A 15,340-nucleotide genomic window follows, 5' to 3' on the forward strand; every position below is an offset into this window, starting at 1 on the left:
TAAAAAGTTTGACCAATGATGCAATTTAACAGTTATTTTTGTAAACAAATTAAATTTGGTATATGGAATAACATTATTAATTTATTATTCATTAATTTACCATATAAAAAAAATCTACAACAAAATAATAAAATTTTGACAAATTTTGACCAATAGAATAAAGCCACGTGTAATCTCTTATATAGGAAAAACGACTGCATGTGACCCAGAGAGAAAGAGAGGCCACTTCTTTCTTCTTCCTTCTTCCTTCCCATCTTTCTCTCCTATATTTATAATCCTTAATCACTTTCTCCTTCCTTGAATTTCGGAATTTTTAGTATCACACTTAATTCCATACTCTTTTCTCCCATCTTTCTTCTCGTCAATTCCTCTGAATTTACAGTATTTTATTTATTTATTTATTTGTATATATAATAAGAACACAGCCGCCGGCGATGGCAACAAGAGGATTTGTTTTCTATTTGCTATCGTCTTTCACGGTGGCTGTTCTTTCCGCGATTTTCCTCACCGGCCCGTATTTCAAATCCTCGCCGAGTTCCAATTTTATGTCGTCTCCGAATGTTTCGTCAAGCACAGATACCGTTTGGCCTGTATGGGTTTCTATTCTTATCATTAATTAATGTGTGTCAAAGTTTGGATTTCTATGGTTTTTTGAATTGGGGTTTTTTTTGTTGTGTTGTTGTTGTTGTAGGAATTGGAGTTCAGTTGGAATTTAGTGTTGGCTACGGTAATCGGATTTTTAGGTTCGGCATGTGGAACTGTCGGCGGCGTTGGTGGCGGAGGAATCTTCGTTCCTATGCTTACTTTGATTCTGGGATTTGATACTAAGTCTGCTGCTGCTCTTTCAAAATGTATAAATTCCTTAATTGTGTGTACCTCTTTCAATAATGTAGATATGATTGAGATGTGAAAAAGGGATCTAAGAAAGTTGGATTATGAATTTATGATTGAACACTCTGTGTTTGTGTTTTTGCTTGTGAGAGAGAAAAAAAGTAGATTTCCTTTTTGCTTCTTTTTGCCTTTTCTTGCTTTTTTTGGGGTCTAAAACGTTGAAGTTTTGTTTGAATTACAGGTATGATAATGGGGGCATCAACATCTTCAGTTTATTACAATATAAGAGTGCGGCATCCAACTAAAGAAGTGCCTATAATTGACTATGATTTAGCTCTTCTTTTTCAGCCTATGCTTATGCTTGGTATCACCATTGGTGTTTCTTTGAGTGTTGTCTTCCCTTATTGGCTTATTACTGTTCTTATTATCATTCTCTTTATAGGTAACTCTTTCTCCCCCTTTTCTTTATCCCCTAAACTTCAAAATCGGACATAAAAACTGTGATTCCGTAGTAAATGTAGCTCTAAACAACTCTAATTCTTAGGGGTTTTCATTTTGAGGTGCTCTAAACAACTCTAATTCTTAGGGGTTTTCATTTTGAGGTCATTTAGGGAGACGTTTTTTATGTCCGATTTTGAAGTTTAGTCTATCTGCTGGGTTTCTGATGTGTTTTCAATTTGTAATAGGTACATCTTCAAGGTCTGCTTTCAAGGGGTATGAGATGTGGAAGGATGAGACAACTATGAATGTAAAGTTTCGGAGTTTTTGTTTTAAGTGTATTGAAAGTTTGAATGTTTTTTTGGTTGTGACTGAGCTTTAATGTTGAAATTGCAGAAAGCGATGGATGAACAGCGTAGAAATACAGTGAATTCTCGTGGAGAACGTAAGAATTACTTTGAAAAGATGTTTTCTTTTTTTGATTTGGGTTGTTTAAATATTGGAATTTGCGTATTCGGTTTATTTATCCATTTTTTCTGGATATGCAGTTTTGATTGATACACCATATGAACCATTGATCCCTAGAGAACATAAATCAAGAATGGTAAGTGAATATGTCTTTGTCTATCTCTATCAATTTTCTTTGAGCGTCAAAATGGATTATCATGTCATAATTGTGTTTTACGTAGTCTAAGCAGATTATGATACGATCGTGTATATATGGATAAATTACACATATGATCCTCAACTTCGCACTTGCTTTCGTTATGCTCCACTGAATTTCAAAACTTGACATTAAAACCCCTAGACTTTGTATTTTACTAACATAATAACATAATAGTCTCTTTTACTGTTGAAAAAGTCAAATGACCGATGACAACATCTAAATAGAGTAGTTCAAGAACTAAAGTTGTTTAAAACCACATTGCCCTTAAAACCACCCTTTCTATTATTTTCTCTCTAAACAACCATTTTCTCTCTCCTAACCAAACAACACACCTAAATGATTTCGAAACCAAAAACTTCAACGATTTAAGTTGATTATAATATCATTTTCATCCATTTTAAAATGAAGAATTATCTAATTATTAGAGTAATCATTTTGTTGTCAGTCATAATAAAAGTAAGGATAAATCATAATAAAAAAGTAAGGATAAAGTAATTTGTCTGATATATAAATATAACAAAAATGATGATAATTGAATCAAACGGATCATCATATTAAATTTACTATTTATATATAAATTATGTTTAATATATATATTTGGCCATGTTAGGCTAATAGAATCCAAATTCTTTTATTCTTCTAGGAAATATTATGTTTCAATCTTAGGTGGAAAAGGCTTTTGGTCCTCTTACTTGTTTGGGTTGCCTTTCTCCTCCTCCAGGTTATCAAGGTAACTTCACATCCACAAAACATCCCCTATCTTTTTCTCTCTCTAGAATGATTGGATTGCATAAATCTATGTATTTATTTTTATTTATTTTTTCAGAATGATGTGGCAGTTTGCAGCATATGGTATTGGGCACTTTTCCTTATACAGGTAATATAATACACTATCAAACAAATTCCTTCTTATATTCTAATTGGGCCCTAGAATCTTTTCTTATATATGCTTTTTGTTGCCATCTGTGGAACAAATAACAACTATGGATTAGCCCCCTAAACTATACCACTACTGATATTTTAGTCCCCAAAAGTTTATTTCTTGAAATTAAAATCCCTCAACTTTATATTAATATAATTAAAGTCCAAATCAATAAAAATCAATCAAAACATTAACAAAATAGTATTAATATAACTACAGTCCAAATCAATCAAAACTTTAACAAAATAGTGAGCTGGACAAATTTGACTACATCCAAGGATGTGGCTGAGCCGAGCTTTGGTGTATTCATGCTCGATTTGTTAGAAAATGGATGAGTTTGAGCTCGAGCTTAATATCTTGTTCGCGAGCTTCTCACGAGCTTTTTTTGTGAGCAGCTCGTTAATTTTGTTCATGAACTTCGCTCGCGAACAATTCATTTATTATGTTTATTTGACATTTTTTAACACATAACTATATATTTTTAGTTTTAAAACCTACAAAACTAAAGTTTACACAAAATACGTTGTTTTACATTTTCCCTAATACTATTATTAAAAATAATCGAACCAAGCTTGCTTGCTAACATGTCCATGAACAATATAATTGAGCTTGTTCATGAGCTGAGTTTCGCCGAGCGCAAGCTCAACTTTATAAATCGAGCTGAACATGCTGAACGCTAAGCTGCTTATGAGTGGCTCTGCTCATTTACAGCGTTGTCCACATCATTGATTTTTTTATTTATGTCAGGGTAAATTAACAGTGGAATACCTATTTTACCCTTGTTATTATTGCAGTTACCTATAGGAGCAGTGGTGTTTGGGTATGAAGCAGTAAAACTATACAAAGAACACAAGAAGAGGATGAGCACAGGCAACACAGAAACAGTATGTGAAGCTTGTATTGAATGGAGTCCAATAAATCTTGTGTTTTGTGCACTTTGTGGAATCTTAGGAGGAACAGTTGGTGGTCTTCTTGGTTCTGGTGGTGGTTTCATTTTAGGTCCTCTTCTTTTAGAGATTGGTGTCATCCCTCAGGTTTGATCATCTTTCCAATTACCAAATACACATGTTGAAAGCTAAACATGTGATATGTTATAACTGATATATAACATGTGATTTGGTACTATTAGGTTGCAAGTGCAACAGCAACATTTGTGATGATGTTCTCATCATCTTTGTCTGTAGTGGAATTTTACCTCCTTAAAAGATTCCCAATTCCATATGGTATGTCTCTCTCTCTCTTTCTACATCTTTTCTATGTATATTAATGTCAGTTGTTTATATATGAAGCCATGTGATTAATAGAAATATAATGTGTTACAGCTATCTACCTTACATCAATATCTGTGCTGGCTGGTTTTTGGGGTCAGTTTTTTGTGAGGAAGTTAGTTGCTGTACTCAGAAGAGCTTCTCTTATCGTCTTCATCCTCTCTGGTGTTATTTTTGCTAGTGCTATCACTATGGGTAACTTTTTTATATTCCTCTCTACTTTTCATATATCTTTACTAATATAATAACTTCAATGTCCGGGATGGACCGACACTATGGCTTGGAGTCGGTCTAAAAATACATTTTAATATAGTGAGTGAAGAGTTTTGGCTCTGACCAAATCCCTAGCTGCCCCCAGTCCAGCAACTAGGGATGTAAACAGGGCGGGCGTTCCCCGTCCTCGTCCCCGTGAATTAGATGGGACAAATTTGTCTTGATCCCCATCCTTGCAGGTTTCCCATTCTCCTTTTTACAGATGTTCCAGAAAACCTTATCCCCATGCCGAATTACTATTTATGTTATAAGCCCGTTTGGTTTTATAAACATATAAGTATAATCCATTTAGTTTATAAGGCTTCCATTATAAACATAATAAGCATTAGGGTTAATTATAACTAGATGACCTGTGGTTATTCGGATTTGCAGATGGATACCTCTAGTATTTTTCTTTACAAATGCAACCCTGTGGTTGCAAAATTTTGCATTTTTTTTTTCACTTTGCCAAATTTAGCCGATAACGACCTCAAAATGAAAATTTTCCAAGAATTAAAGTTGTTTAGTATGATATTTACTATGGAACCGTATTTTTAATTTTTCAAAATCATCTTTTTTGGAGTTTTCTCCCTCTAAACATTAACTTTTGATTTTACAAAAAAAAAAAACACCTAAATGATCTCAAACCTAAAAAGTTGAAGAATTAAAGTTGCTTAAAATGTCATTTAACTCTTGAAAATTTTCATTTCGAGGTCGTTATCGGCCAAATTCTGACAAAGTGAACCCAAATGCAAAATTTTACAAACCACAGAGTTGCGTTTGCAAAAAAAAAAAATCCGCAGGCATCTATCTGCAAATCGGCGAAATCACAGGGCATCTATATGTAAACCCTAAAATTTATAAATTCAATTATCACAGGGAATGATCGGGTATCCGTTAGAGATCCCCATTAAGAGTTAACGGGTGGGGATATCTTTACTCATCTCTGTCCGTGGGCATTCTTATCGGGATAGATTAGATTATGGTTTTTTCATTTAAAAAACGGATAGTTAACTGATTGATTTATGTTTATTTTTTTGCAGGGGTGGTGGGCACTGAGAAGAGTATAAGAATGATAAGAAATAATGAGTTTATGGGATTCTTAGGGTTCTGTAGTAGTCAATAGAGAAATAGTGATTCTTATTTTGCAAGATTTGGTCAATACATAGTTGACCAACATCACCAAATGCTAGAATTCCATTATAAATTCTCTAAATTTTGCAAAATCTGTTTTAAAAAATGTTGCTGAAAGTCAGCTCCTGGTTGACTCCATTAATTTATTAATTATTCTAGATTGATTTACTACATTTGCACCAATTTAATTTCTTTTTTTTTTAGGCTTAATGCTTCTCCAGCCCCTTTAACTTGTCCAAATTGGTCATTTTACCCCTCCAACTCATCGAATATCCTATTTACCCCCTTAACTCCATAAAAATGGTATGTCTCACCCCCTTAACTTGTCCAAATTTATCATTTTACCCCTTCTCAACTCATCGAATATCCTATTTACCTCCTTAACTCCATAAAAGTGGTATTTTTCACCACTTATGATCCTATTTGTCCTCTTAACTCCATAAAAATGGTATTTCTTATCCATTTATAGTAGTCAAAAAAGTTGAAAAGAGAAAGAACGAATAAAAAATACAAATAACAAGAACATTAATATAAACAAGTTAATGTACCAAAATAAGCCTATGATTTTTGGGGAAGTATCAATTTAGGTTCCACTTACAAAATATCATAAATATAGGTTTAACGTTTAAAAAAAGTTAGCAATTTAGGCTTCGATAACGAATTGTAAGGGGTGAAAAATACCACTTTTATGGAGTTAAGGGGGTAAATAAGACATTCGATGAGTTGAGGGGGTAAAGTAACCAATTTGGACAAGTTAAGGGGGCTGGGGAAGCATTAAGCCTTTTTTTTACCTTAAGGTACAAACACGAGGGGTAACTAATGTTGACAATAGCAGCAATTTTATCTCTAACAACTAAAATATATAAAATATAAATGGTTTGCTGCTTATTTTGTACCAGTTATATATCGGTTAGTTTTAATTGGAGATTAATATTTTTATAGTTTGAAATCAGTTTTTGATATTGTAATCTAGTTATAGAAAAATTGTAAAAACCTTGTTTCAAAGTGTACATATGAAATGAATAACAACTGAATAACGCTTTTTTAGTTGTTTTAAATGTTCACAACTAACTAATTTGTCCAAAAATGTTTTAACGTGATTAAAATTAAATAACGAGAGTCTTAATATGTTCAAATAAAAAATTAGAAAAAAAGTATAAAAATAAATCTTGTTATTTAGCCGATTTGCAAAGATAGTTCACGTGGTTTAAAAGTTTGCAATCATGAGGTTTGTGCATCGTAAAATTTATAGTTAAAGAATATGTAAGTCAATTTTTCAATCAAAGAATAATTGTGGTTTAGTTAATTTGCAAAGTCAGATCAAGTAATTTGCAAAATTAGTCTCTTTAATTGCTCCAAATACAGTCACGATAATAATTTTTGACAGAATAACTGAGTTTGTAAACTGCACAAAACACAAAACTCATTTTTACGAATTTTTAAACCACAAAACTGTCTTTATAGATCGACCAAAACACAAGGTTTATTTTTATAATCTTTCCAACAAAATTAATTACTTAATGAACTTAAAAGAAATGAAAGATAAGAAGACTTACCTATTTTTTTTAATAGAAGATCTATGATATAAGATGGGATCCTAGGAGGAAACTATTATATATTCACATATTGTGAGATCATGTCATTGACAGCTTATGATTTATTTAATAAAAATAGTTTATTATTCACTTTAAGATAACTACCATATGCTTATCAAATCTATAAACAACCTTTATTAATTATTTATTAGTCATTTTCAGTATACTTTTCAGATTCTTATTAGCTTCATAAAAAACAGAGATTTTTTTTTTTTTTTTTTGGAAGTACACCTTTATTGGATTTTTAAAAAATATTAATCCAAAAAAATAAAGAAAAATAATTTTCAATCTTAAGAAATTTATTTTTAAATTAACATTACTTTTCTCTTCACCTATAACAAAATTTATTTTCAAAACTAGGACTTTTTGTTTGAACCAAAATTATAGTTTATGATTTTATAAGGGTAAATTACGCCTATGGCCATTGACCTTTACCTATTTTAACATTGTGGCTATTGAACTTCAATTTTTAACAGTATGGCTACTAAACTTTACACTTTTTAACACTGGTAGTCACTCAACGCCTTCAAATGGCCGTTGACGGCCTCAAATAAAAAATGCGAAGAGTTAATGATATTCTAATAAACTTTAATTCTTGAATTTTTTTATTTTGAAGTTATTTAGGTGCTGTTTGGTTAGGAGTGGGGGTGAATTTTTAGAGAAAGAAAGTTCCATAAAATATGATTTTGGAAAATAAAAAAATATGGTTTCATGGTAAATGTCGTTCTGAACAAATTTAATTCTTGAATATTTTTATTTTGACATCGTTAACGGTCATTTTGAAGAGTTAGTTAAAGTTGAGTGACCACCGGTGTTAAAAGGTGAAATTCAGCGGTCACAATGTTAAAATGGGTAAACTTCAGTGACCATGGGTGTAATTTACCTGATTTTATGATGATTTTGGCATTTTTCAGTGGCTAAAAATATCATTGGGACCCTTATCTTTAATTTTTTTTGTTCATTAATCCCTTGAACTTTTATTTGGATACATTATGCCTCTGGTCATTTATTTTTTGTCTCGTTAAACCATTTATGACCAAATTAGTAAGTTATGAATATTTAATTCTTTAAAAATACGTTATTAACTTTATCTATATTTGAAATTATTAAAAAAAAATTACAGTTTGGAATTAAGGTTTTTACAGTTTTCTTATAGTAATATTACACATCCAAAACTGCTTTTAAACAGTGAAAAAATATAAATTTTAACGCAGATGCAATGAACAACCGTCTATTAACTGAATTTTATATTTAAAATTAATTTTTTAATTATCAAAGGTTTAATGAGATAAAAATAAATAATCAGAAGTTTAATGTGTCCAAATAAAAGATAAAGGTTTAATGAATCAAAAAAAATAAAGGTCACGGAACTAATGATGCTTTTGCCTTTTTCAGTCCAAGCTGCATTTTATTGATCTTTACTTGCAGAGGGCACATGGTGAGGAAAATGGGATTGAATTCCCAATTCCAATTTATTTATTTTTCAAGAGAAATTCCAATTCCATTAATTACTTCCTCTTTCTGTTTTGTCATACATCAATAAAACAACACATTGTCATCATTAAATTTTGGAATTTTCACTAAATTGAAAGGACCAATTTTTTATTTTAAAACTGCTGAATAATTTCTTTTTGTAGATAATATAGAATGGTGTGTGATGCTTTCTACCTCATATCGGATTTATTAATTAATTTTTATTTTATTTGGCATAAAATGATCCATGAAAATAATTGAAATTGAATTGATGTATATATTTGAAATTAATTCATTACAAAAAAACCTTTGGTGGTGTTTGATATTCGCGTTTAGGTAACGAAAATGAATCTAGAAAAGAAAATAATAAAAAAGGAACGGAATGATCCTGAATTTTCATATCTGTTTATTTTGGTTCTATAAATAAATGATATACTTTAAATCCTTTTTAACTGTTTGGTTCAAAGAAGATAATCAATTACAATTTTAGATAACAATAATTTTTATAACTATCCGTATTCTTCATTAATAAATAAATCACATATAATTATAGGAATCGTTTATTATAACTATTAAAATCAAAGGATGGTAAACTGAAATAATATTAATCAAATAAAATGCATAAAAATCATGTTTTAGATTGAATATAATAATGATTAAAAATAAATATTAAAACTGAATTATATGATAAAGTAAATAAGTTGAAATCTTTATAAATATAACGATATGTAAGTTCTCCCGTAAATCTTTTTGTGACTTTGAAGTTTTCTCTTCTACGTCCGTGCACTGGACTTACCCTTCGTCCTAAACATTTTATACCAACACAAAACAATTGACATATAATATAAAGTAAAAAAGAAAAACATCCCGAGACCTTTGATCTTTCACTTTTTAGTGCATTAAGCTATTGATCTTTTATTTGCACATATTAAACCCATTATTATTTATCTTTTGTAACATTATTAAGTCATTGCTTGTCAAATTAGTTAGTTGAGAATATATATATATATATATATATATATATATATATATATATATATATTATAATTTTAGTTGAGAATATCTAATTCAGTTAAAAAGACGTTATTTATATTATATGTGTTTGAAATTATATTTTTTATAGCTCGAAATAAAAATTTTACAATTACTCGATACCTACATTAAACATATTAAAAACCGTTTTGGACCGTTAAAAATAAAAATTTCGAACACATATGAAATGAATAACACTCTATTAACCGAATTTTATGTTTAAAGATAAAGTGTTTTATGCGATGAAATATAAAAAGTTATGGGCTTAATTTATTCAGAAAAAAAATCACCGAATGCATTAAAAATAAAGAAAGATCGGATACTTTTTGCCTAATAATATAAAATTGAGTTGTTGATATTGGTGAATTTAATTCATGTCTAATTTGGATTCAGTAGATATTGAATTTGGAAAATTGTAATGATTTGATTTGTAAAGGTGCAGGAACAGTCTTGATCATATGCACCTTAATGAGTATGTAGAATTTGCTCATTCACTGTTAGATTTAGGCTTATTAGAATTCTAAGGTGGAGATTCAAAGCATCCTGAGACTTAGATTTAATAAACCTATATCTAACGGTGAAGGAGCAAATTCACTTGTTCATTAAAGTGCATATGAAAATTCCTGGGTGCTGACATATTCCTTTGTATTTATTTATTTATTTATATTTATTTGATGATAGAGCATGCATTTAAAGCATATGGTTGGACCATTATTCTTTTTCGGAAAAATAAATTAAATATTTGTGATATGGAGGAGGGGGTGATGTTTATCTAAATGTTTTTCCTTTGTCAAAACGGAAGCTCCATATTTCTGTAATAAATAAAAGCTTTAAATGCTATAAATGAACAACTCAAAATTTAGGTTTACATCCTCAAATTTAACATATTTTATCTAGGGTAAATAATTTATTAGTCCCCTAGTTTTTACTTAATACACTGTTTAGTTTTCCTATTTTAAAAAATACATTACAATATCCCTAGCTTTTGCCAATATTAACCCTTTGGTGATTTTGTCTAGTTTTTTTAGACTTGTAACCGTTATATTTTAATATAAATAGACATATATAAAATAACAGAGTAACATGGTCAACTTGTATTATATTGTGGTTGTCCTAAAAGCTAAGATATGTTCAGTTAAAAATATATAAAAAAAAAAAAGATAAAAGGACCATAGGATTAATATTGGTAAAACATATGGACCTTAAAATGTGTTTTTCAAAATAAGGGGACTAAACAGTGTGTTAGGTAAAAACTATGGGACTAATAAATTATTTACCCTTTTATCTATTGTCATCTTCAACTTTTAAAATAACCTATCAGAATCTTATAGTTGGCTTTGAAAACCTATCGCGCATCTGTAATTGTTTCATTCGGATCTCGTGCACACAAAATCGTTGATCTGTCATTTTTGACAAATGAAGCGATATACGGAACGAACTCACACGCTTTTCTTTTTTCTTATAGCACGCATACCATCTCAACTATCAAAGATGACAGATTAATGATTTTGTGTGCATGAGATCCGAATGAACCAACTATAGGTATGTGATAGATTTTTAAAACCAACTATAGATGCGTGATAGCTTATTTTAAAAGTTCGAAATGTTAATAGACAAAGGCTCTGTTTGGTAAAGAGCGTTTTGGGATAAAAAGAGCGGTTTTGACCAACTTTAGAGGTTTGACCACTGAAATCGCTAATTGGAGTGTTTGGTGGAGAGAGGTTTGGGAGAGAGTTTTGGGATGAAAACGCTAATTTAAAAAAAAGCTCTTAAAAGGAGCTTTTTCAATTAGCGTTTTGCAATATTAAAATTAATAGACTTCTTTAACCCTAATAGATAGACTCCCTCTTCTCCTGCGCCAAAATTAATGCACTTATTCGTCTTTTTGTACAAACCGCTATTATCAATCAGCTAATTTTTACCAAACAGGTCTACACAAACAGTTAGTCAAATCAGCTAGTCAAATCAGCTAATGTAATCAGCTAACAGCTAATGTAATCAGCTAACAGCTAACAGTTAACAGCTAATTCCCAAACAGTACCAAAACGTACTAAGTTTAAGGAGTGTATATTAAGCCAAAAATTTACACTAATAGGGTCATTATTTCCATTTGAGATAATAATATACAAATTAGTCAACGTAATAAATGCTAGGCGTAATATATGCATGGAAGCCCTCTAACTTGATCTAGAGTTTTAAGCACACAATTCGGCTATATGATATGAAATCGATATGTAATTTTAGTATTTGAATTTAGTCTAATAGGTAATATGTTATTTATAATTATTGTTATATTCTCTTGTGTTTTTATATATCATTTTATTAATAAAGATAATAAAATTATAATTATTACTTACGAATATAATTGAACCTTCTAAATTGTTATCACATTACATGATCATTTAACATGGTATTAACAACTTTTTGATATTAATATAAACTATTTAAAAATAATATCGTATCTTCTTATATTTTTAAAAGTTACCATTAATATATATACATAACAAAATTACATATAACCTGAAAACATGACACGAAATCAACACTAATCCAAATAGGTTAGCACGATTGTGACACGAAAAATTTTAGGTTTGGGTTTGGGTTTAACACGAACCCGAAAATGATACGACGCGAACACGACTTGAACATGATAATTTTCAGGTCTAACTTGATCCAAAGATCGATTACTCCTGAGCTTACAGTGTCTAGCTCACAGTGTCTCGTTAGTCTTTGAATTTGCTTACAAAGTGAAATATATATCACTTTAAGCAAGTTTAGTGGATTGATAAATCAATATAAGTAAATTTATGAGCTAATAAATTACTTTAAACAAATTCAGGTGATCAATAGATCAATTTAAATAAATTCACTGCACTAACAAGTCACGTTATAAGTTCAGAGGTCTATAATGCATTCACTCTAAGACTTTGTTCTTTATCACTTAATTTCAATATTAATAATTTCAGTAGCATTCGGTAATTTTCAGTTCGATTCAGTAATTCATAATTATAATTATTTAATATTATTATTAAAACTATTATTATTATTTTAATTATTACTATTTTTAAAGTTTTTAATAAATCATTTCGTTAGCAGTTCAATTCACTTAATTTTTAAAATTAAAAGATGATTAGTAGTACAGTTAAAGATCTAAAGTCACTTTCTTTTTTTGGTAGAAAGATCTAAAGTCACTAAACTAAAATAACTTCAGACATCATTAATCCTTTTTTTTATTATTATTTACAAATAGTTATTTCACTTAAATTAAAAAAAAAAAACTAAAGGTCCGTTTGGTATGCCGTAATGCAATGCAATGTAATCAAGGTCGTAATGTAATCAAAGTTGTAATGTAATGGAATGGAATAGTAATTCCATTACCATGTTTGATTGACAATTATGATGAAATGTAATAACCATTGCAATACTTATATTTTTCCTAATTAAATGCAATCATACAATTTTATTTACATAATTAAAATCAACCAAAAACATGAAAAACGTGAAAAGCATGAAAAATGTGAAAAATCGAATCGAAATCAAATACAAAATTAGATTAACTGAAATCAATAAATTAGTATATAGTTTTTCGTTTTTTCATAATTTTTTACATTTTTCTCGTTTCTTTAAATTTCCATTTTCAACATTTTTCAACTTTTTTTTTAATTTCCATTTTGCAACATTTTTCACCGTTTTTCTAGTTTCTCCCTTTTCCGACTTTTCATTTTTCACATTTTTTTGGTTTTTCGTTTTTTCTTTCATTTTTCTCGTTTTCAGTTTTGATGTTTTTCTACTTTTTGCGTTTTTGACAGGAATGAGAGGTGAGATGACAATGTAATGAGAATTCAAGTCATTTTTCTATGTAATGGGGATTACAAGATTTCTTCAATAAAATTTAACTAAGGTTTTCTCATTCCATTACAATGAAATTGTAACATGCAACCAAACATGGTAATGAGCCTTCAATGTAATGGTCATTCCATTACGAAGGTCATTACATTTTACCAAACGGCACCTAAATATTTTACAGAGCGTAAAATATTTCATTCTAAACCTATTTTGGAATCACAAGAAATTATAAAATTTATTTATGAACTAACCGGTTACTTACGTGCATTAAAAAAATTAAAACTCTTAACAATTTCTGAAATTAACTCAGTTTCTCTCTTTGCATTAGATAAAGATTGTGATGTATTTGTTGATGGTTTATCAATAGTGATAAAACCAGTTATATAACGATCCAGTCTAAAGTGGATGGTACCGGGATAGAAAGTCTGAGTAAAAAGCGGTTCTAAAGGGATGACAATAAAGATTGAAATAAACTAAATCCAATATTGAAAATGGAGAGAAAGTAACTAAAATTTATTAGTAAGTAAGGTGTAAATCCAACGCATACTGACACATTTTAAAATCGTAATGCTAAAAGTATTAAATTTGGATCAAGTAGACAATATCCCAATTTGTGGATGTGATTTGCAAATTGTTGCTCATAAAGAATATGTTACTTTCACCCTTGTTTATAGCCCAGTAAGATTTTTTTTTTTTTTGTTACATTTTCAATCGGCATAACACTAATTTTGACCTCTAAATTAAAGCTTCAAAGTCAATTAGAATTTTAAACTATCAAAATCATTAATTAAATCTCTGAACTATGAAAAAATCATCAATTGAGTCTTTATTCTATTCTAAAATAAAAAAAATGTGACTATTTGATATGGACTGTAACCATTTATGTGTTGGCTCAAAATGGATTTGTGGAATAGAATCTGAAATTATTCAACCGGGTGATTTTTATGACTCAATTGATGATTTTTACTTAATTCATGGACCTAATTGATGATTTTGATAGTTTAAGGTCCTAATTGATTTTGAAACTTTAGTTTGGAAATCCAAATGGATATTATGCCTTTTCAATTTAATGGTCATACTGTCAAAAAAAACAAACAAAGTTCAATACTCATTGGTGTAATTTACCCGACTTACAAATAAGATACCTACGCCAAGAAGAAATTAGAAGTTTAGTAGGTGAGGATAAAATTTGATACTAAAGAAATGCAAATTTAGCGTTAATATATAAAATGATGTAAAGACAATTTTCGTCTAAGTTATCAAAAATTTGAAAAATATGATTTGATTATTATTTACTGTTACATCAGACATTTCAAAAAAGTTTGTTGATAAACCGAAACAATTTCGTACATTTTTTATTAGTTATTAACTTGTATATAACATATTTACATGTTAGCATTTTAGTAGGCTTTTTTATAAACATGTTAGTGAAAAATTAAATATCTTAAATATAATTAGTATTTAAAAGATCTGATGTAATAATCAAATCGGTCTTTTTCAAATTTTTAGTAATAAGAGGTTAAAATTAATCTTTCTTGAAAACATTATGATTCAATGTGAACAATTTCATACATTAAGATTAAATCTGCACTTTACGAAAACATTAGGATTAAATTTGATTATTAATAAAGACTTTGAATTACATTTGGATTGGCAATAACACTTTTTTTTTTTTGAAACCGGATTGACAATAACACTTAGGATTGACTATTGAACACTAATTTGATAATGGACACTACATAAACATGGATTAGGATTGATTATTGAACACTAATTTTGATAATGGACACTGCATAAACAATTCATTTACACGTATCGCTTTATAGGGTAAATTACACTCATCGCCACTGAACTTTACCTATTTTAACACTGTGGCCACTGA

The 15,340-nt window shown here is 29.3% G+C and overlaps 1 protein-coding gene across 1 annotated transcript; it reads left to right on the plus strand.

Annotated features, from left to right (window-relative positions):
* Positions 1–229: 229 nt before the first annotated feature.
* Positions 230–5,683, plus strand: LOC136209610 (sulfite exporter TauE/SafE family protein 4). The gene is made up of 12 exons (XM_066001130.1): positions 230–590; positions 692–851; positions 1,073–1,273; positions 1,518–1,579; positions 1,666–1,714; positions 1,818–1,873; positions 2,580–2,666; positions 2,763–2,813; positions 3,653–3,892; positions 3,988–4,081; positions 4,181–4,321; positions 5,422–5,683. Exons 1-12 carry the CDS (start codon positions 435–437, stop codon positions 5,502–5,504), a joined length of 1,380 nt encoding a protein of 459 aa, XP_065857202.1. The 5' UTR covers positions 230–434; the 3' UTR covers positions 5,505–5,683.
* Positions 5,684–15,340: the final 9,657 nt, after the last annotated feature.

This window comes from Euphorbia lathyris, chromosome 10, assembly GCF_963576675.1.
Source record: "Euphorbia lathyris chromosome 10, ddEupLath1.1, whole genome shotgun sequence".
Lineage (NCBI taxonomy): Eukaryota > Viridiplantae > Streptophyta > Magnoliopsida > Malpighiales > Euphorbiaceae > Euphorbia > Euphorbia lathyris.

Bases quoted from the DNA above. Each gene is read 5' to 3' on its own strand.
- LOC136209610 (XM_066001130.1), top strand. From the start codon at position 435: ATGGCAACAAGAGGATTTGTTTTCTATTTGCTATCGTCTTTCACGGTG. The intron at 1,580-1,665 runs GTAAAGTTTCGG...TTGAAATTGCAG, and splicing joins AGGATGAGACAACTATGAAT to AAAGCGATGGATGAACAGCG. The intron at 1,715-1,817 runs GTAAGAATTACT...CTGGATATGCAG, and splicing joins AGTGAATTCTCGTGGAGAAC to TTTTGATTGATACACCATAT.